Raw genomic sequence first — 23,943 nt, forward strand, 5'->3', positions numbered from 1 at the left:
CATGGTTTGGCCTTCAAAAGTAACAATCCATCTAGTTATGATTGGGCCTTTTTATTTTAGCTCGAGAAATTACACGAAAAAGCATGATACATAAGCACTACATTGACCCTTTGTTGCAACTAGCTATAGCTTCGATATCACCACCTTGCCAAGCCACCATGTATCGTGAACAATTATTGCCCACTATTGTTGACTAGATGTCTACTAAATTTATAAGTTTGCAACAACATATAATAGAGCACATGAACATTAAAGTGATAGACTTTTGAGGATTCAAGCAATCAAATTATAAAATGATCACCATCTCTATAATTGCAATTTGCAACCAAGAACATTGACATTGAAGATAGTACAAGCCTACAAGATGGACCTATAAAATGTGTGACTAGTTACATCTAGTCACCCAACAAAATATTTGAAAAATTTAAAATCTTACATAGTGTGAACTAATTACAACATCGGATAATCAACCACTTAAATACAAACATGAGTTGTAGTTGAACCCTAGTTGCAAATTGCTGTAGCACAAAAAAGGTCTAGTTTTTGGTCCAATTCATTAATCTCCCACCCCTTTCCTAGTTGTAGCCCCTTCACTGACTTGATTTGTGGTGTTGGCTGACCTTCTTGCCCATCACCACGTGACAATCTACTCAAGTCATGTCCATGGTCCACCTTGGCTATGCCCTACTATATCCAAAAACAAGGATTATGATAACCCTTATGAGGATTCAAGGCTATCGAAATATTGATCATCTGCAAGCTCCAACCGTAGTACAACACTATGGATCATCCAATAAGCTTCAACATTCAATGTTTTAAAACAAAAAAGGTTCATTTTTTGAATGTGCTATAACACACACTCTTTACACCCATCTCTCAACAATCCTAACCTCAACATGATGCTTATGATGATAATCATAGTTTTCTTGCTTCATTAAAGAAGAAGAAATCACGATGTTGCTTTGTACACTCCATGTCATTCTAGCTTGGAATGATCTTGCCAAGTTTGTAGGCATAAGGGCAAGCATTGCTTCAAAAGGCTAACATGGCCTAGACTATCACGTAGGAATTTATTAACAAAATAAGAATAATAGGGAACTACAGAGAATCACAAATGGAGAGAGAAAGAAGACTGCTATTAACAAACAAAAGATGATGTGGATGGATGTGCTTACTTAGCAAATTTCCTCATGGCATGCTCGCGCATAATTCAAAGCATACACATTTGATATTCACCTTTTACGCTTTGCCTTTTGCTTTCCTTGTAGCAACAACTTTTGGGGTAGGCAAGAAATATACAAAGAAGTAAAGATGGCAAGATATATTAACGTAACAATTGCAGGCTAAGATTGAGCTTGGTCATACAGCCTTCCGCCAAGGGGGTAGGCCAAAAGCTATAACCAAAGTGTCTTAGTCTTTTGTAGAACACTCTCTTCAAAAATGAAGAGGGCTTAATAACAATTACAAGAAGTTTTAGATATTTTCCCATGTGGGAAAGAGGCTATTTTTCTTTAATTTTTTCCCTATGGGAGGGACCATGTAGGGTGTACCTAGCTTGGTATGGTTGAGGGTCAAGGAAGCTTCTTCTTAGGAGTCCGTAACTAGGTGTGGTTGGGGCCAGCAATCACACCTAGCTAGGTATGCGGTCCCTCCATCGGAGAAGCTGATGATGTCGTCCTAATTTACAATGTGGGAATTTCTGTTAAATTTATTATGAATATGAATGGATACTAAACCTGGGTTTGTCGTCAACATGCTTGCCATGCATGAATTCATGGAGGTGGTACATAGATCAGGCGATTGCGAGGCGATTTGACATACAAATGACAAGCGTTGCAAAGTCTGCATATGCACATTGCACCGATACAGAATTTTGCTCATAACACCACGGTTTATTGGAAGCCTGAGATGATCATGCCCTCACTGCGCGTTTGATGCGACTCTATCGACTTCCCTTCTGAGTAAAGAACAGAGGAAGCATATATCAGACTCGGAAAAGATCAGTAGTTTATGGCTTCCATTTGATCTGTCAGGCAGACCAAAAGAGGAGGTGGGCCGCTATCCCCTGATTTTCAAGGAATCCATTTCTTGCATACACAATCGAAAATCGACCATCGCTTTGACATTGTAGCATTGGTCTTATCGGATTTGATATAATGTCTATCAACCCTCGGATTCAATATAATGCTCCATTTGTGTATTAAGACATCCCTTTGGGTTCGTAACGTCGGGCAATATAAGGTCTGTCGACATTCGTATTACATGTAATGATCCATCTTGTTTACAGACGGTTCGTCGTTCTTCCCCATTTTTGCAGGTCATGGCGCACCTCATCCCCATCCATGTTATTGGAATCAAAGGCTTCCTCAAGGACTCTGTCCACTTCATTGATGACTCCACATACATTTATGCTGCAGGGCACAATGTGGTCGTTATGTCCACCGAACACAAGCATCAGAAGATCCTTCCTGGCAGCAATGACACCAATGGCATCACCGCCATAGCTGTCAGCCCCACCAAGAAGCTTGTGGCTGTAGCAGAAGGCATTCTGCCCATCTCTGCCGGCCAGGGCGACTCACGATTCTCCTCTGTTAGTTCAGACTCCCGCAGCTCGGTTGGAGACCACAAAGGGACAGCATCAGTTGTGGATAATAAGTCTGTTGATGGAGAGTCCAGGGACAGTGACCAAAAAGGGCTTTCTCCGGATTCGAGAGCTAGTGGACCCATTATCAGCTTGTGGGAAACAGGGGTTTGGAAAAAGCGGAAGGTCCTATCAGGAAGTGAGGCGCTGGCTGGCATGAAAGAGTACGTGTCTATCTCTTTTAGTGCAGATGGACGTAACATTGCAGCACAAGGGAGTGGTCCTGACTGGATTCTAGTGCTGTGGAGCCTGGAGAAATCCAAGATTTTTGCTACTGTCAAAGCCTCTACTCCACAAGCTGAAGTGTACCAGGTGTGCTCCTACGAATGCACATGGGATGGTCATTTTTAAAATTTGGATGAAAGATATATTATTAGCTCAGTATGAAGATGAGTCTCAATATATGCATGATGCTGCATTACAAATGCATTTGAGGTAGTCATGATTTTTCTTGGAGGTAAAGACGAGTTTCAATAATATGGTTCTGATATGCAAGAGGAGGGACTCAACTCAGACAGATGTATAAAAGCCATCTCAGCACCTTACATCCCACTGCTTACAATAAAGCATTTAGCATGGCTCGAACTGCAAACCAACAATCCACTAGCATTTGCATAATAGTGATCTCAGCACCTTACATTCCACCATCTCCTCACAATAAAACATGTAGCATGGATTGAACTGCAGATCACCACCCCACTATAACATTTTGCATAGAATGTCTGTTTTATCCTTTTGGGATGTTTGAATCCATGATATAGTCTGGAACTGTTTTATGGTCAACAGGTACAGTACTGTGTCACTGATGCTTCTCTCATTAGTGTTGTGGGCAATGGATTTGCCAAAACCTTCAAGTTAACAGAGACTGCATTTAGACAAATAGCTACAGATATTGCAAAATGGGAAGGAAAAATTTTTATATGGCATGCATGGCTTGCAGAGGCAGAGCATACAGGAAAGGACAGTTGTATTTACTCATTAGACTCTGGAGAGCTTGTTCGGGTTGAAGGTGGAGAGGTAAAGTAATTGTACGGTCCTTCATCCTTTATTTTAGGTACTGTATTCTAGTTCCAATGTTTGTTTTGTAAAGGAAACTTGCAATTGAAACTTATTCTTTCATGCTTGAATGCATCATGCCTACCTTGCAGTTGTAGCTAATAGCATGATGCACCATCTAATGAACACCTTATTTTGATGTACACAGATGTGTGGACAGTGGAATTCATTTTGTTTTTGATTTTGTGAGCTCTTGAATGTTTGGGTGTTTATACACGGTAAAAGCTTTTTTATGCTGTAACCCAATACGTGGTGTGCAAGGCCCAATGTATCTAGATATGGCTGATAATATGCATAACCCTTGTGTGGCAGCATTGGCATGATACCGGGGGCACAAAGTGGCATGTATGGTAACACATTTGCACCCCCTGGTGCTTTTGGGGCTCAAGGAATAAGTGCTAGTCATGCAAATGCTTCTTATGGTGCTGGTCATGCTGTAAATACAGCACATGCACCCTTTTTGTAGCAATGAGTTTATGAAAGAGGCAGAAAAGGACTATGATGAGAGGGGGGGGGGGGGGGGGGGGGGGGGGGTGCGTGAGGGAAAGACAGTAAAGTTTGAGACCTTCAATGGGGAACAAGATAGACTGAAAGCTTTGACTTTTATCAATAGGTAACTTTACCAAATCCAGATTCGAAAGGCAACCGCTTTCTTGAAGGGGAACGCATTGCAATGGTGGCTTGTGCTCTTGATACAAGGTAGGGCGCCATCAACATGGGTACAATTTAAGCAAATGTTTACTTTAAATTGGTTGAGTAGTACATTTGAGGTGGACCTTATGACAGCTTGGAATAAGCTGGATGCAATGCAATGTAAGAATTTGGAATAGTATATTAAGAAGTTTTGGGATGCCTTGCTATCAGTGACTTTTTATCATCTAGTTCCTCTTCATGAGCAAGTGGAAAAATATGCATGCGGGCTGCCTAAAGAAATCATGGATTTTTATCAAATTCAAAGTATCTAGCTTGTCTCAACTCACAGAAACAACAAGCATAGTTGATGCATTGTTACGTGGGAAAGATTCGGGTTTCTAAGGCATGTATGAGAAGTCGAATAAGAAGTTTTCAAAGGTTGATGATAGGGGCAGATCTAAAAATTAGACTGAAAAGAGAGAAAAAAAGCAAGAAAAGCGCTTAAAAATATTTATACAACGAAGGGAATTAAAGGCTACAAATAAATGTTGTATTTGTGAATAGGAGGGTCACATGGCTAAGGACTGTCCCAATAGGCAGCAAGCTAGAAAATTAGAAAATCAAGGAGATTCCAAGGGAAAGAAGCCCAAAGCATTTGTTGGTTTGGTGCTAGATATTCTTAATGATTAGCCCAATGATGATGCTATTGAGTTATGCAGAGCATGGGAAAAAATCAAAGATTAGCATGTATTAATTTTCTTTACATGATTAATGATTAGCCTAATGATGATGCTATTAAGTTATGCAGAGCATGGGGCAAAATCAAAGATTAGCATGCACTAATTTTCTTTGATAATGAAGCATGAGCCAACTTTGTCTCCATGGACATCACAATCCATCTAGGCATCAGAGAGAATGAGATAGGATTCATAGAAGTTGGTATGGCATGCAAGGGCTATGCAAAGCTAGTCACACCACAAGCTTTGGTTGCACATTCAAGGATTTATGGATAAGGAAGAGTTTTTCATTGCATCACTTGAGGGTTGTGATGTATTGCTCGGTATATCTTAGTATCATCGTGTGGATACAATGATTGATTCACATGCTAAAGTGATCACCATTTAGCATAAGCGTAAGGCTCATACTTTGGATATAAAAATTAAAAGGAGAATTTGTCCGTGTTGTATTGGTTATTGCCATTTAGCATAAGGGTAAGACTCATACTTTGGATATAAAAATTAAAAGGGGAATTTATCTGTGTTGTATCGGTTATTATCATTTCTAAAGTAATGAAAAATCACCTTTCAACGTACTTGGTTTTCACTATGAACAAGGTTGATTATCTAAGTCAGTAAAGGATCACATTTCATTTCTAAAAACATACGTTGATTGCTTTTCTTAGTCACTTTCGGGGTAACTACCACCTGAAAGGCCGGAAGATCATGGCATAGCTCTTATTCCTAGAAGAAGTCCTCCTAATAAGCCACCTCATAGGGTAAGCCTGCCCAACAAGAGGAGATAATGACTTAGGTGAATGAGCTATTGGAAAAAGGGATGATTGAGCCCAACTCATCTCCCTTTTGTTCTCTAATGCTTTGGGTTTAGAAAAAGGATGGATCATGGTATATGTGCATTGACTATTGTGCTTTGAATAAAATCATAGTAAAAAATCAATTTTCGATCCCTTGGATCAATGATGTTATGGATGGATTGCAGGGGACAACTATATTCAATTGTATTGATTTGAAGAGTGGGTATCATAAAATTTGTATTAGACCAAAGGATGTTTCTAAGATAGCTTTCAAGACATCTTTTGGGTTGTATGAGTTTCTTGTCATGCCTTTTGGACTTACAAATGCTCTTGCCATATTTAATCGGATGATGGATTGTATCTTTGGGCCGCATAGGGAATTTGTGGATACTTTCTTTGATGATAGGATTGTCTATTCAAAGAATAAGGTAGAGTATAGATAGCATTTGGACATTGTATTCAATGAGTCATGTAAGCGTAGGCTGGTTATAAATGACAAGAAGAGTGAGTTTTTCTTGTATGAGATTCACTTTTTAGGGCACATTGTGGCAGTTGATGGCATCCATATGGATCTTGCAAAGGTTGAGGCAATATGCTTTGGTGGATTTTATCCTTGAGCTTCCTAGGACACCTATGGGGAATGATGGGATACGGATCATTATTTGTAGGTTCAGGAAGGAGGCCTTGGGAAAGCAGGACATATCAGGCCGCAGTGTCATAAAATGCGCAATGACAAGCACAAGGAAAAGAACAAAGGAAAAGTGCAGGACAAGTCTAATGATTGCACCATTGTCCCTGCTAAGTCCAGTGTTAAAATCGAAGAGATCAATGTAGTGCAGTACTGACTTTGATGATGATTACATACTTACAACTTCTTTGGATGAGTCATAGCTGTTTGATGCCTTGCCTAGTTTTACTCAGTGTTGGTTGATGGATTCAGGGGGCTTCCTTTCATGTGACCCCTCATAGAGAGTGGTTCCACTCCTATTGTAGTATGACTAGATCTGTTTGTCTGGTGAATGACTTGGCATTACAGATAGTTGGTATTGGTGATGTTCGGTTGCAATTTGGTTCAGGTAGTATGTTTACTTTGCATAATGTTCGACATGTACCGACTCTCACGAAGAGTCTTATCTCTGCTGGCACATTGGGATGAGGGTTACTTTGTTTCCTTTGGGGATTCTTATTGGAAGATCACCCGTGGGAACCTTGTTTTGGCACGTGGTGCCAAGTCTGACACTTTATATCCCTTGGTTGTATTTGGATTCGCAGATCATGTTTTGTTTATTGCTCCAGTTCCACATGTATCTTTTTGGCATTGTCGCCTTGGGCACATGTCCTTAAAGGGAATGAAAATGCTTACTCGTTTGCAGTATCTTCAGCTCCTTGGCTATAAGTGTTTTGAGTCATGTGATCATTGTTTGTATGGCAAGTAGGCACGTAGTACGCATAAGAAGTCTGGCACTCTATGCATGGGTGAGCCTTTGGCTCTTGTTCATTTTGATGTCTGTGGATCTATGCCCTGTTAGTCGTTAGGAGGTGCGAAGTACTTTGTCACATTCATTGATGATTACTCACATAAGGTCTGGGCATATCCCATAAAGCTGAAATCTGATGTTTTAGCTACCTTTCGACGTTGGCTTGCATTGATTGAGAATCAGTTTGGGTATAGGTTGAAATACCTACGGTCAGATAATGGGGGTGAGTATGTTTCTAAAGCCTTTGAGCAGTTTTGCAATGAGAGGGGTATTAAGCATCAATTGACCGCCCCGTACACCCCACCCCAGAATGGTATGGCTAAGTGTATGAATAGGACAATATAGGAAAAGGGTCCGTAGTATGCTTAGCCAGGCAGGCTTACCACAACAATTTTAGGCTGAGGTAGCGACTACTGCCATACACTTGATTAATTGATCTCCTTGTAGTTCTATTAACTTTTAGGTTGCAGAGGAGGTGGTGTGGAAAACCTCCCTCGTATGATTATTTGTGTGTCTTTAGTTGTGAGGCTTTCTACCATGTACCTAAGAACAAGCGCACAAAGATGGATCCTAAGTCCATGAAATGCATCTTTCTTGGATATGGGGATGTAGGTGAGATGGGCTATCGCCTATGGGATCTACAGGCTCTCGAAAAGTCGTTCGCAACAATGATGTAGTTTTCCATGAGGAAAAGATACATAAGCAGCCTGAGCGGATAGTCGAGATATATAGGGTTATATTTCAAGAGGAGCCTCCTGCTCCCATACAACCAGCTAAACAGCTGTAGTAGCAACCGATGCTCTAGTGGCCCATGACCATGATGTTAGACAGAATGTGTAGGCTCCTTAGCCTGAGCCCTCTGTTGATTATATGATGGTGACAGATGCATGTTAGCCTCTCCTTATGATGAGGCCATGCGCCATGGTGATAGTCACTCTTGGGAGAGGGCCATGCAGTCAGAGTTTGACTTTTTATAAAAAAATCAAACATGGGAGTTGGTTCCTTTGCCTAGTGGAACGCGTACATTACCATGCAAGTGGGTGTACAAGTTGAAGAGCACCCTTAGATACCCCAAGCCTGCCTATAAGGCCAGATTGGTTGCTAAGGGTTTTAAAAAAGAGCATGGTGTTGACTTTGAGAAAGTCTTTTCTCCTGTAGTCAAGATGACTACCCTATGCCTGGTACTAGCATTGGTTGCTTAGTTAGATCTGGACCTTTATCAGATGGATGTTGAGACAACTTTCTTACATGGGGACTTGCATGAGTAGATTTATATGCAACAACCTAAGGGCTTTGAGAAAAAAGGCAGGGAACACCTAGTGTGCAGATTGAGAAAGAGCCTTTATAGCCTTAAGCAAGCACATAGGGAATGATACCACAAGTTTGATACTTTTATGCATTCACAGGGCTATATACGTAGTGATATGAATCCATGTTTATACACGAAGAAGGCTTGTGTGGCAACCTTTTGCCTATGTGGATAACATGTTGATTACTGAGAGAGCTCTTGATGAGCTGGATACTCTGAAAAGTTAGCTCAAGAAGAGCTTTGAGATGAAAGACATGGGACATGCCTCACATATTCTTGGGATGCGTATTATGCGTGACCGCTCTTAAGAGCTGCTTTACTTGTCACATAAGGAGTATATCTAGAAGGTCCTTGAGCGGTTTTATATGCAGGATATTAAGCCTATTGGTTGTCCTTTGCCTTCTCATGTGAAGGTGAGCCAGGCCGATTGTCCGCAGTCTGATGAGCAGAAGGCCGAGATGGCCTAGATCCCTTGTGCATCTGTAGTGGGTAGTTTTATGTATGCCATGATAGCCACTCGTCTTGACATAGCTTTTGTAGTGGGAGTTGTGGCATGCTATATGGCTATGCTTGGCAGGTAGCATTGGGATGTCGTCAAGGGTATCATGAGGTACTTGAAGGGCACAATAGATATGTGCATATGTTATGGTGGCCAGGATACAGGAGTCATGGGATACATTTAATGTGATTATGCAGGACATGCTAACAATAGAAAATCCACCTCTGGCTATATGTTTACCTTTGCTGGGAATGTTGTTTCTTGGATGTCCAAGGTGCATAAATGCACAGTACTTTCTACTACAGAGGCCGAGTATGTTGCAGTCACTGAGGCTTGCAAGGAGGCTCTCTGGTTAGGCCGACCTTGGTATGATTGATGTGGTTTCTACACTGCATTTGGATTCTATGAGTGCTATCCAATTAGCCAAGAATCTAGTCTTCCATACGAAGATGAAGCACATTGAGGTGTAGTACCACTTTATCAGAGAGGTCGTTGAGGACAAGTCTGTTGACCTTGTCAAGATCTCAACTGACCAAGATCCTATAGATTTGCTCATGAAAAGTCTCTTAGCAGAGTGATTTGCCTTCCTTGGGAAGGTGATGGGCGTTGGATGAGATGACCTCTATTCCTCATCCTATTGTACTCTATGTACACATTGCACTTTATTACTTTGTTTGCTTATTCCCTCTTCACTCGAGGCACATTCGCCTTTAAGTGGGAGGTTGTTGGGGGGTAAAGGCACCTATGCCTAGCCGCTCGTGTATTACTACACTGAGAGTACTCGTGCCTACACATTGCAGGCGACGGGTGCCCATCACTATCACTTTATTCTTTATTCTTTCAGTGACATTTGAATAAAGGGAAGGCCGGTCACGCATTGTGACTGTTGGAGTTCTCACATCTTGAGTCTCTCTCTCTTGCTCTCTTGCTCCATCTGCCATAGCTCACATCTCTCTTGCTTCCGTTTGCTTGTGCTTCCACTTGGGCTTCTTGCTTTATCAAGGCGATTCATTGATATTGATGGCTCAAGGAGATCCATCGATAGCCCTTGTATATCTGCCTTCTTCATTTCAGCATTCATTCACTGCAAATTTTTGTGTTCTTCTCTCTTTTCTCTCTCCCTTCCTCTTGTGTTTATTTTCTTTCGGTCTTGTTCATACGCTTTTGCATTTGCTACACTTTGACATGGTATCAGAGCAGCATAGACAGGCTGATTGATCGTGGGTAGAGACTTGATCGGGAGGATTTTTTGCGACAAGAGCTTGATTTTCAGCCTTTGGAGGCCGCGTAGAATAGATTGTGCACGGAAAAGGTGTGAAGTTGCTGTTTTTTGTAGGTCCTTGTTGTTCTTGAAGGAGGAAAGCTGTGATTTCAGCCTTTTGTTGTAGATTTTGAGTTTTCATCACCTTTGGTGGATGAAACTCTTTGAGAAGGAGCAGAGCAAGCCCTGGCACCGTGCGGGGAGTTAGAGTGGGACGGCCCTTGTTTTTGGGTAAGTCATTATGTTTACAATGTCAACCGAAACTGACGTGGAGTTTTAAGCTATTATGGACTATAAGGTCCTTGTGTTGTTGTCTCTTCCTTCAGATCAAAAGCTTGACATTGAGAATTATTGCATATGGCGTGTAATGATGCCGACCATCTTGGAGTCTTATGATTTGGTGGAGCTCTTGATTGAGGCTATAGACTGTCCTACAACTTGTGATGCCTCCAAGCTTTCTTTAAATAAGGAAGTTGAGTCGATGAAGGTAGAGGCACATTGGGACAAATTGAATGCCCATATCTGTTCTTTCCTCTTTCTGTCTTACACTGCAACCATCATTGCTCACATCCATCACTTGAGTGTGGCTCAGGACATATGGGCAGATGTACAATTGGATGATTGTGATGAAGTTGGTGTCTCTGGAGGTTCAAATGTGGACTTTGAGTCCTAACAAGTCTTCTTCTATGTGAGAGCATATCAATAAGCGTCAACAATTGCAGATGCAAGTCTAGAATGCATGGAAGGCGATTACCTCTTGGAGAACATGGCGATAACTCTTTTTTCTCAGTTACCACCCCGATTCAGTGTATTCAAAGACTCTTTGTTGGGAAGAGTTGGTTCCTCTGGTTTTGGACCTGGAGGAGCAATTTAAAGGATAGAATGCTTCCAAATTGGAGGCATTGAGAGGTTAGTCCTCTCAGAAGAAGGGGAAGGACCAAAAGGAGAAGGAAAAATCTAAGAAAGACAAAGAAAAGGATTCCACTTGTCACATTTGTGGCAAGATAGGTCATTGGAAGAAGGATTGTATTGAGACAAGGAAAAGAAGGACAAGGAGAAGAAGAAGTCTTTAAAGGATTTAGGAGCAGTGACTACTCTCTCATCAATTGCCTTTCTCCACTTGAAGGTGATTGAGGCATCGACCTCTAGGGCTTCTGATGTTGCATTGACGGCCCTACACCCTCGTGAGTAGATTGTTGACAATGGTGCCTCTCAGCACATGACTCCTTCTGTAGCAAGTGTTGCCCATTTGCGGCCTTTGCATGGACAGATTCTCATCGGTGATAGCTCTTTTATTCCTATTCAAGGGAGGGATAATATATAGCTTATTTAAGATGGGCAAGGTGGTGCCCATATTGTAGAGGTGCTTTATGTGCGAGGCTTGGGTTAACATTTGGCTTTCGGTATACAAGATCTGTGCCCTTGGCAACTTGGTTGACTTTGATGAGGATTCCTTTCAGATTTTTGATCGTGGATTGAGATAGGTGCTTACTTTTGGTTATGAGGAGAATGGAGTCTACAAGTTAAGGTCTCCTTCTGTCCCGACCTCTATTCTTTTTACCTCTAAAATATAGTTCGAGCTTTGGTATGCTCGGTTTGGCCACCTAAATTATGATTATCTTTGGAAGGCTTCTAGGGGATAGCTGGTTTGAGGTATGTGGACATTGTAAAGAAATACTCTGACACAGAAACTCAGAGACAATGAACACAGAAAATAACTGAAGTGATATAACTGCTGAATATACAATGCTCATGCAACAAACACACTATGCAGTGAATGAATACTGAAGCTCGAACTCCTGTATCTCAAGGATCATGGCATGGGTAATGAGCTAGAGAGTGTCGTACTCTGAACGACCTCGAATTGCAGCAAGGCAACCTCCGGATGTCAAACATCAGCAAACACAACAGTGAGAAGCTGGATCTGATGTAGATAGTAGTGAAGAGAGAGAAAGACTAAAAACGCAGGCTGCAGGAGAGAGAAAAACTAAATATGCAGGTAGGACAGCCTGTAGGAGAGAGAAACTGCCAAACGCAGGCTGGTGACAGCCTGTAGAGGCTAGGTGACAGCTGGAGGAGAGAGAAAACTGCCAAATACAGGCTGCAGATGATGTGGCAGGTAGTATGGCAGTAGATTTGTGTAGGAACAGCAGTCGCCTGGTTGGGGTCAGCTCCAAACTGCAAGAAGAGGGCTGGAAATCAAGCGCCAATTGATGTAGACAGCAATTGGCAGCTTCGATTGAGATGTCCTCGGCGAACGGGGTGTGGGCAACAAGCTGAAATACTTGAAATCTGCAAAAACTAGATTATGGGCTGAATGGAGGGCAGCATACATATTTATAGAAAGTTTGGGCCCTCCCAAGTGGGTTTCTGCTTATGGGACAAAGAAACTCTCTAGGATCGCGTTTCTTTTAAATAAACAAGGTTTCTTCATTACTTAAGCAAGTTTTGGGGCTATTTAAGTAAAGCTAATGCATTTTTAGCTCAACAGACATTGTGGTGAGCGAGTAGCCATGTGTATCTTGCATTTGTGGGAAACAACATCGTGATGCCATTTCCAGCAAGGTTTCGAGGCAATCTTTAGCACCCCTTGGAGCTTGTTTCTACAGATTTGTGTTGACCTATGAGAATGGAGTCCCTTAAGGGAAGCTTGTATTTCATGTTGATTGTGGACGATTTTAGCAGGATGATATGGGCTTATTTTGTGCAATAAAGTTGGAGGCTTTCTCCCACTTCAAGAATTGGTTACTCTTCAAGGAGAACCAATGAGGCCGAAAACTGAAGACATCCACTAGGAGTTTGCAAACACAAACAAACCTCAAGAAAATGGCATAGGGGAGTAGAAGAATCGAAGTGTGATTGAGATGACTCGCACCATGACAGAGCATAGACAGACACCTCAATGTCTTTGGGCCAAGGCTCTCGCTATTTTAGTCCACATCCTTAATCGATCCCCCACTTCAACCATTGTTGGTATGACACCCTATGAGGCGTATTTTGTGTCTAAGCCTAATGTTTCTTATTTCAGGGTTTTTGGGTGTGACGCCTATATCCACATTCCGAAGACACATCGTGATAAATTTGAAGCAGCTTCCCGAAGAAAGATGTTTGTGTGCTACAACTTGCAGTCTGACAGTTATCGATTGTATGATTCCGTTAAGCGTGATGTCTATACGAGTCATGATGTTCGGTTCACGGAGGTTTCAACCTTAAATGGGGGTGAGGAGTACCCTGTGCTTGGAGATCTAGGAGATAGTTGGGTACCGGCGAGTTTATCTTTGGAGTCCACGCCTTGTGGAGATGCTTCATCTTCTGATGAGAATATTGCTTCCCTATTGGCTTCCTCAACTGTGCCACTGCTGGTAGATGTTTTAGAGACTTCAGTAGATGATGTGCGTTGAGGAGAGATCCTGCGTCCTTCTCATTGGGCTTGAGACACACTTTCTGATTCAGGGATTGAGGGAGTCCTTGAGGAGTGGTAGCTCTGTAGGATGATCCACGACAGTCTCAAAGGAACCAGGCACATCCTACCGAGCTTGTTTGTACTAACTATTGTTTGATGACTCGTGCCATATAGGATAGGGAGCCCAGCTCCATGAAGGAGGCTTTGCAGTCCCAACATTGGAAGAAGGCTATGGAGCAGGAGTTGGATACTATTGAGCGGAATGGCACTTGGGATCTTGTGCCCTGGCGAGTTCATAGGAAGGTGGTTGGTGTGAAATGGGTCTTCAAGACCAAAGATCACAGTGATGGTAATCTGAATAAGCACAAGAAGAAGCAGCTCGTTACAAAGGGCTTTGCACAACGCTAGGGGTGGATTTCCATGACACCTTTTCACCTATAGCTCGGGTGGCTACCATTAGAGCCGTTCTTGTCTTAGCCAACCATAGGAGATGGCTGGTTTATTAGCTTGATGTGAAGTCTACCTTCCTAAATGGTTATTTGAAGGAGGAGATCTATGTTGAGCAGCCTCCTCGCTTTTTCTCATTAGATGGACAGGTGTACAGGTTGAAGAAGGCCCTTTATGGCCTCAAGTAGGCTCCACGTGCTTGGATCTAGAAGATAGACCCGTTTCTCCAAGGGAAGTTGGGTTATTGCCATTCCTCTTTCGATCCCTAGTTGTATGTCTACACCTCAATTGGAGGGTATGTGTTGTTCATGCTTTATGCGAATGATCTTATTTTGATAGGTGACCATGCTCGGAAGGTCAAGGAGACTAAAAGCACTACACGAGGTGTTCGAGATGATGGATATGGGTCTTCTTCATTTCCTTTTAGGCCATGAAATTTACTAGATTCAAAGGGGGATTTTTATCTCCTAGCTGCAGTATGTGCAGGAGCTTTTGGCTGCATTTGAGATGGAGGGATGTAAGGCCAATTCTACTCCTATGGATCCGAATTGGAAGGCTATAGCCCATGCAAATTCTCCAGTGGCGGGTGCTACCTGCTACATGCAGTTGATTGGGTCCTTGATTTGGCTTCTTAGCACTTGGGTTGATTTGTGCTTTCCTGCAGGTTTGTTGGCTCTGTTCATGAGAGTGAAACCCAAGATGGTACATTGGGAGGCTGCTACGAGGATTTTGTGGTTCCTGAGGGGGACCCCCGATCTTGGTATTCATTATCTAGTAGGTATTGGAGATTCGCCTTTAGTTCTTACAGGTTGGACAGATTCAAATTATTGGGTCAGAGATGTCGACCAATGGAGGTCAACGACAGGATATTGTTTTACTTTGGGTGCAGGCGTTATCTCATGGAGTAGCAAGAAGCAGTCCACTGTTGCCCTTTCTTCCACAGAGGTGGAGTATAGAGCGGTGTCTTTTACCACATGTGAGACGGTATGGCTTCGGAGGTTACTAGGAGAGCTTGGTTGTCCTCAAATAGGTCCTACAACACTTCATTGCGACAATGAGAGTTGCGTTGCTTTGGCTTAAAACCCAAATGTTTCATGCTAGGTCAAAGCACATTGAGATTTATTACCATTTCATTCGGGAGAAGATCTTGAATGAGACCATTGATATGGTTTATTGCAAGATGGAGGATAATCTTACAGATTTCTTTATGAAGGTGCTTCCTCACTTCTTCTCCAATAGCACTCCAGATTCCTGAGCCTTATGCCTCGTCTAGGATTTGAGAGGGGGTGTTAGAGATTAATCATCCCTTGGACTAGCATCTCTCAGGTTACCATTGTTGCAGTTAGTTCTCTCGGAGGTACTCTTGGAGGGTGTTATTCATAATTCTTGTTAGTCGGTGGGCATTTTCAGTAGGTAGTGTAGGGGTAGTTTATTAGGTAGGCGATGATGCCATGTGGCAGCCTGAGGATTATTTGCTGATTATTTTATTCATTTGTGGTGTAGTTGGCAGTTTTCTGATCAGGTCCGGTAGTTTTGCTAGCTACATGCATTATTTTATGGCATTATTTCCTCCTATTTATCCTCCAATGGCAGCTTCCCCTCCTCACTTGCTTTTCAGGTGCTAGTGGGAGAGATATGGCTCTAGGAGATACATTGACAGCCCTTGTATATCTGCCCTCTTCATTTCAGCATTCATCGACTGCTGATTTTTGCATTCTTTTGTCTCTTTTGTCTCTTGCTTTCTCTTGTGTTCATTTTCTTTCAGTCTCGTTGATACGCTTCCACATTCGCTGCACTTTGACAAGTATTAGTGGTGACAATAGAGAATTGACATTAATTAATTAATTAATGCTAGTTCTGGGCTAACGATGCTTAGGATCACTTGGTGATTTTAGATGTGCGTTGCTTGGTGTTGCTAGGCATTTGTCAGCCTTGCAGCCCTTAGAGGATGAGATTTACCTTTTCTGCCCCTATCGACATTTTCCCCTAGCCATCTAAGCATTTTCGGCATTTATTTCTGTTGATCAGCCAGGTTTAGCTGGTCAATTGCCACATTTAGTGGCCCAGTGTGCTAGTTGGCCAGTTTTGGGGCATTTTAGCTATATATAGCTGGTCCCACTTTGAGGCAGATCATTCATTATTCTTCCTCCTTTGTAGGTGGACTCACTTAGAGTTTGGCGTTCTCCGTCATTTGCAAGGGCTGTTGGCTGCACACTCCGTCTCTGTCACACCGTCTTCGTGTCCATTACCATCTCCGATGCATCATCATTTTACGGTTTGATCTAGTGCTCTCATTAATGCTTTGGGCCCCATGCACATGGGGACTGATCGATCCATCATTATATTTGGCATCCTTTCTAGATTCAGTGTAGATTTCTCTTTCATTCCTGCTATCTTCTCTTTTATCCTTTTCTCTCCGTATTCGTTGTTCCTCTTCCGTTGTGCACTCTCACATGATATCATCACTTAAGTGAGGACATGGAGGTTTTCTTCAGAGAATATCACCCTATTGTTGAAAGCACAAATTTTCAGCCTGCTATTTGCTGCAGAAATTGCAGATTTTTTTGTGTTCTACACATGGTTTCGGCAAAGGTGGGGCATCTACAATTGTTTTCTTGTTGATGTAGCTGATTATTCTTTCCATTCAGGCTCTTCTACAGCCAAACATAGTAGATTTTGTGTGTTTGCAGGTCAAGAGATATGGATCATCACTGGTTTCAAGGCTTTGATGACTCAGGTGAGGAGTCTATTCATACTCCCTTTGAGAGGCAGTGTGATCATTGCAAAGATTGGAGGTCCCAGCCCCATTCTAAATGGGAACTCCCTCTTTCTAGGTTACACGGATTAGGGCAGCCATCTCCTCCCCCCTCTCTTCATGTCTCCCATAGGGCTTGTCCTTCTGGCCCTAGTATACCTATGATGGCACCATTAGTGTAGGTGCTCATTCTCCCTTCTTTGCCCTAAGAAGACCGGCTAGATGGATCAAATTATTCGCTTTGGTCTTGTAAGGTGGAATACATTCTCGACACCTTTGATCTTTGAGAGTTTTTTAAGCATCCTTGTCCCCGTTCTGTGGAGCATCCCCACATGGGATCAATAATGGATCGTGCAACCCTCTAGGATTGGCTCAACTCTAGAGCTTGGTTCTTCCTCTTCATGAACCTACAAGATTCTATCCTAGTGTATGTACGCAGGTTGTGGACAATGGCAGAAGTGTAGTCAAAACTTGCTTCTTTGTATCATCAGAAGAGACATTTGTTCATCGGATCACCTTGGAGAAGAAACTTTGGATGCTCTCTCCTTCTATGAAGGATCACATCAACAGGTTTGAAGATATGAGGGATGAGCTTGCATCCCTTGGTGGGATAATATCTTCAGAGAATATGGTGATGATTCTCTTGACTCAACTATCATCTCTTAAGTATCATGTCTTCAACACAAGCCTTTTTACATTGAGGATCTGAAAGACTCTTCTATGGGAGGAACTAGCTCCACTTGTCTTGGAGCATGATAAGTGTCTCAGAGAGGTAGGAGCCAATGGATCCAGGTCTACGAAAGCTTTCACAATAATTATAGAAGGGGGGACAAGGATTTAGGAGAAATCCAAGGCCAAGCACAAGAAGGAGAAATTGAGAGTTAAGCTTTGATACAGATTCAAGGAAGCCTAGATATCCACACTATAGGAAGAGGATATATCCTAAGGAGAAATGTTGGAAGAAGTATCCTCACCTTTATGTGGGAGCTAAGGATGAAGCTAAATCATTTGATTCTTTCTCTACCTCTACACTAGTTGTTACTCATGAGTTTGTGTTCATATCCATGTGTTGGAGGAGCCTTTTTCAGTGGATACTTCGTCCTCCAAGAGACCTTAGCTTATTGACAGCTGTGCTTTGAGTCATATAACTCCATGAGGAGATTTGCTACAGGATCTTCGTCCATTTGGGGGTCTTGTCACTGTTGATGACATTTGTTTAGTGCCTATTAGTGGTATTGACACTTTACTGTTATTGCTAGCGCGAAACTCTTTTAGCTACAAGTTGGCAGGAGAGGGGGACTCCACAGGCTCCATTTCCCTTCTCTTATGTAGGGTCATCCCAGGCAGTTGTCTATTGCTGCACTAGTTTTCGGTTGTGCACCATCTATTCCACAAGCTCTATCCCATCTCTCATTGTCTCTTCCAAATGGTTCCCTCGTACCTCCTTCTCTTTTAGAGGGGCATGATATTGGTAATGTAGCTATGCACTTCCTGGTCCCTAGGGTTTCAAAGGGGGATTTTGAGGATCATGAGAAGCTTCTTCATCGACTGTCTACATCGATAGACTTCATCGGCATTGGTACTCTTCCTCCCATTATCCTCGGATCTGCATATTCTTCAGCCTTTGGCCACATCTAGGATGTGAGAGGGGGTGTTCACAATCATGTTTGTCATACATTGTCATCTCTTGCTTGTGAGTCTTAGTTTAAGTCAGACAGGGATATTAGGAACTCTAACATATTTGTCATGTGCTTTGATGATAGAGGCAGCTCTAGTCGGAGCATGTATTTTTTTTTCTGAATCATTTTAGATGTGCATTCTTGGTTTTGTCAATTAGCCTCTGTAGCTTCTATAGGATGCAATTTACCTTGCTCAAACACACAACCAAGATTTAAAAGAGGGTGTCAGCATTCATGTTTTCTATGCATTGTTGTCTCCTGTCTATGAGCCTTAGTGTGATTGAGGTGAGAACATTAGGAGCTCTGACATGTCTATAATGTGTTGACAAAGGAGGCAACTCTTTCTAAAGCTTGCATTTTTTTTTCAATATGTTGTTATTTGACTATAATGCTAGCATGTATTTCTAGTAGTAGCAATGGATGCTTTTGACAAATTGCAATGCAATTGCAAGGATTTCAAGGGAGAGGTTTTTTTTGAGGATGTGAAATTTCGATGCTTTGCTTAGTATTTAATTAAATATTAATCAAATGTGCAAATGTAAGCTATACTCGCATGTGATGTGCAAGTCGGTTATTTCACATTGATGGGCTAAGGACCCCGAGAAGTTAGTGGTTGTTAAAGGCAAAAGTTGTAATAATTTATCCTTGATAGGCACTAGGTGGTACTTAGTGTCAAATTTTGGCCTAGAATATTTTATTAGCCATTAATGTTAGCTGTCACATTAGGAAGTAGGCATTAATTAATTGATTAATGCTAGTTCAGGGGCTAGTAAATGCTGAAGGATACTTGGGTGATAAATTGGCCTAGCCAATTTGATTGTTAGTATGTATTGTTAATTTTCCAAGCAAGAATAAATAATGAAATTAATTGTCAAAATTAGTATTCTGAAAACTACTTTAATTTGATTGAAAATGCAATTAGAAGATCCCACTTGGCAAAACTTGCCCATGCAAGTAAGGGAAAGGCTATTAGAGCCTGACGGAGCCTCATTTCAGCATTGTTGAGGTTAGGAGAGGAAGAGAGAGCTGCTGTTGCAATTTTCCAGCCATTGGTGATCAGCCTAGCCATTGGATCCTAGCTGATTGGGAGACCATTGGAGGTAGGTGATAGCCCCTGTAGGTTGGTGACATCAATTTTGGGGCCCACAAGGGAAGGTGATTGCATATGGGGCTCTTGTTGATGCTGGGCTGCAATAAATCAGCCATTCACAGCAAGGAAGCAGTAAATTTCAACCAATTTTGGCGATGAAACTTTGAAATTTCTCTCTCTTCAGCTTCCTTTTTATTCTCTCAGCCAATTCATAGCTTCCCTCAAGACATGTCAGCTAAATTCAGTCCCAACAGGGTGCAATTGAAGAATTTCTATTGCTAAAACCTAATTTATAGTATAAATTAGGGTTTACTAGCCACCTTGCGAAGAGTGCTTAAAATTGGGGCTTGATACATGAAATTCAATAGTTGAAATTTGGGGATTTCAGAGAATTTCAAGAGGCTAGCTAGGCAACATTAAGTTTGGGTAGAATTTGTTATCTAAGAAGCAAATTGAAGGCCAATCCCCAAGCAAATGAAGGGGAAAATTGGTTTGAAGGCTTGTTGGTTGCTAGGAATAGTAAGATGTGTTGAAGATTGAGAGAGATTAGGCTGGATGTTAGTGTACTTCAACCTTTAGCAATAGAATTTAAAGAAAATACTGCAAGGGGCACCAATTTTTGGGGGCAAGTATTTGTCCAATGTCCAAGATTAAATGGTAACATTTGTATTTCAGTTTATGTGAATTTTGTGCTTGCTGTAATTAGTGCTTAATCAGGTTATTTACCACCCTTGCTGAGAAGGAAAGCTGATTTCACTTTTCTATAACATTTCCTAGAGTTTTTGTAGCACTTCCTAGAAATGTCTTCGGTATTTTCCAGACATTTATATAGCATTTAGAGGCTTCTCAAGTGTCCAGAGACATTTTCATAGCAATTCCGCAGCATTTCTTGAGACCGGTCCAAAGCATTCCAAAAACATTATGGCTGTACCGTAGAGGGAGCACACCACTCTGAGGAAACCACCTGCACCATGCACCTATTCTATAATGTTCTCATCAGAGTTCATTGTGATTTAGTCATATTAAACAGTCTATGTTTTTTCCGTTCAAACCCTAGCGTATTTTCACAGCCACTGCCACTTATTGTGGGCTGCTCCCTTTGGCTACGTTGACATGCCTATAAATTTTAAGCACATTGTAGAAATGGCTGAGGCTGCCCTTTTGACCAGGGCACCGCTCCCTTTGGGGCTGCCCATTTAATCCAGATAGCACCCCTATTGCCTTTTGACCAGGCTACTGCCCTTAGGGCCTTTCCTTTTGACTAGGTGACTGACCTTTTGGAGCTGGCCCCAATAATCATCACTTAAGTTAAAATGTACAATATCACAATTACAGGAAATATTTCTATTTTAAAAAATAATTATATGAAACAAGCATAAGTTTAGAGAATACACATTGCTGTTCTCTAGGGAGGAGAAGGTGGCTTGGGCAATGGTGGTGAGAGACATTGCTTGGACATTGGTGGTCAAAGACATTATTGTGTCTAGTGATTCAATCTAAGCCAAAGGTGTCAACATGGGGCTTGTATGGTGGGCATATAGCCAACTGCACGACTAGTTTGTTCATAATAGGATAACCATTGCGAGAGGAGCAAAGGGGGAAAGGGAGGGAAGGGATGAGGGACCAAGAAGGGGGTGGGGGAGCGCGATGGAGTGAAAAAGGGAGGAGATTTTATCTTGTACTTGGTGTAGGCAGAGGGAGTGACTTTTATCTCTGTTTTTATTGCAGATTATGGCTGTCATACCCCCAATCTCTTCAGATGGATCTACTACTGCAGAGGTTATGACACTCTACTCAAAAGGCATTGTATGTGGAGAGAGGAATGGAAGTGTATCTGTGTATGAAAAGGTTGATGAAAAGGAAGCCAAAGATGGACTCAAAAAAGTTTGTAGCTTCAAGGTGGATAAAAGTGGAGCAAGAGTATGTAGCCTTGCTCTTTCTATAAATGAAGAGCTGCTAGTGTGCATTTTGGAAAACAATCATTTGGTGACTGTACCATTTCAGCACAGGGACCTTTTCAAACCTGAAGAAATCCCAAAAGAACTTGTATGTCAGGTAAGTATGATGTTTTCCTTTTTACCTTTTTTTTTTGGTTCTTTACATACAGCATTTAGTAGGCCTGAATTTGAAAAGATGGCCTTCTTGGTTCTTGATGTTTGTTCAATCAACACGCTACTCGTCCCTATTTATTATTTCACCTCACTTGCTTCTAAATAAATATCTGCCCCACATCACCACCATTTTTCTGACTCTGAGGGAATTTGCAAGTCTGATCCAAAGTGATCTACATCCGTTCCCATTCTTTTCTTATTTATTTCATCAAAGGGAAACCTTAGTACAAATCTTTTGCTCTCATTGTACAGTTCACACCTTTTTATATAAAAATAGCTTCCATGTTTTGTGCATGTATGGTTGAAATGTGAGAGTAAATTCAGATACTCTGCTCTCAGCATACTTTTCCATTTTTCCATTTTTCCTTAATTCTCTTCCTTCAAGCTCTCCTAGCTTGTCTGCTTGTGGAAGTTGGTCCTTTAGAAGGGCCAGTGGCACCCTACGGAGGAACATTTGGCTGCTGATTCTTTTCAGATGGAATTGCTGGCAGTGTCCAAGCTCATTATTGCAGCCTAGAGAGCCCTTCCCTGCCCTCGTTTCATCAAGGGAGAAATAGTACCAATCTTTTGTTTTCATGTACACTTGACACCTTTTTATCTATTGCCAGCTGTTTCATGCATCACTTCTATGTCTCATAATACTTATACTTTGACAGGTAGAAACCAACATAGGAACCCTCAAGGTTATAATGACAATGAAAAGAAATCATGAAGTGGGTACAACTAGGGTAGAATGGATGACCTTCATCCATGGATCAGCCACCTCTCCAAGGACCGCACCAGAAGAAATCACAGATTTCACTTGTCACTATAATCATCATTGTATGTAGCCCATATGACCATGGATACTTAGAGGCTGAATAACAAACGAAGGCATTATGTCTCTTCTAGATATGCCAAAGACCAGTCAAATGCCAGAAAATGGAGGAGATGGTGGTTTTAAAGCGTTTCTCAATGGCATCTTGCCCAAAACCTCAGAAGAGGTACTGCCCTGTCACTGGAGTCCATACTCAGGAAATGAAACCCTAGACGTGTCTAGCCAATGGGCTAGGAGTCTCATCTCATGTGGCACAAACAACCACAGGAGATCTTGCAGTATTGCAGCATATCACTGGTGGGAGACTGCCTATAAGAACCATCCAGATAAGGACTTTCACTTGGGAGGGAAGTTTAGACCTGGACAATTGAAGCAGGTGCTCTTGCTACTTAAGCTGTACCATCCTTGGAATAACAAAATTTATTTGCCTTGTTAGTCACTCATGTCATATCTGTTCAGATTAACCTGATTGGCGGTTTGTTTCAAATAATCCTGAGGATGCACAAATGCCTAGTCCAACAATGGGCATGAATCTTGCAATCTAGGAATGGGGGAATGCGACTGGAGTCATCCCTCCGAACTGGTCCAAATCAGCCAGTAACCTTAAGGAACCTGAAAATATTGATGAATATGATGGCTAGAGTAAACCTGTGATTGATGAGGAATGATGGCATTTCTGATTGTCCTCGAACCTAGCCATGTCATCTTGTTAAACTTATTGGATTCCCAACAAATTGGTTGTTCACACATTGCGTTTGTGGACTCAACCACTTTTCAGAAGGTTCTTTGTGCTTTGTAATTTACCTTAAGGGGATTTTCTCTTTTTTTTTTGTGTAATTGGGGGGGGGGGGGGGGAGGATTTTCTATGAGGTGTCATTAATAGAAAATTCTCCTCTTTGAAAAAAAAAAGTCAGTGAAGTACTTTGGAGGTGACTAGAACTTCAGTTTTAAGAGAAGTAGCCTCCCTCTTGAGTTAGGGGGGTACCAAGTGTAGTACCTCGTGCGAGGACACAATCAAGTGGGAGAGCTTAAAAGACCGTGGCATTTGGATATCTGTATATGTTAAATCTTGTGATGTAACACCTTGTTATTCTTTAGAAAGGGTGCTCTTGGTAAGATTTTGAAAGCTTTGAGTATCCTACTTGGCAATCTCTTTCATGTTGTCTAATGCTACATGGAAAATTTCAGAGAATAAAACTAAAAGGTACATTCAAGTTGGCATAATGCATACAC

At 41.8% G+C, this 23,943-nt stretch overlaps 1 protein-coding gene across 3 annotated transcripts in view; it reads left to right on the forward strand.

The window, feature by feature from the left end:
• Positions 1-1,625: 1,625 nt before the first annotated feature.
• The window catches only part of LOC148025541 (uncharacterized), a 121,436-nt gene continuing 99,118 nt past the window's right edge, over positions 1,626-23,943 (forward strand). For all 3 annotated transcript variants that reach the window (XR_015693117.1, XM_087692743.1, XM_087692745.1), the window contains exons 1-4: positions 1,626-2,050; positions 2,318-2,953; positions 3,428-3,658; positions 21,511-21,837. Coding sequence is in view for 2 of the 3 variants with exons in the window: in XM_087692743.1 (XP_087548869.1) it covers positions 2,321-2,953; positions 3,428-3,658; positions 21,511-21,837 (1,191 nt within the window). In the remaining variant the exon portion in view is untranslated. The remainder of the gene's footprint in view (positions 2,051-2,317; positions 2,954-3,427; positions 3,659-21,510; positions 21,838-23,943) is intronic.

This window comes from Lygodium microphyllum, chromosome 14 (assembly GCF_053477565.2).
Source record: "Lygodium microphyllum isolate KBCC chromosome 14, Lygodium_microphyllum_v1.1.10, whole genome shotgun sequence".
In the NCBI taxonomy this organism is placed as follows: Eukaryota; Viridiplantae; Streptophyta; class Polypodiopsida; order Schizaeales; family Lygodiaceae; genus Lygodium; species Lygodium microphyllum.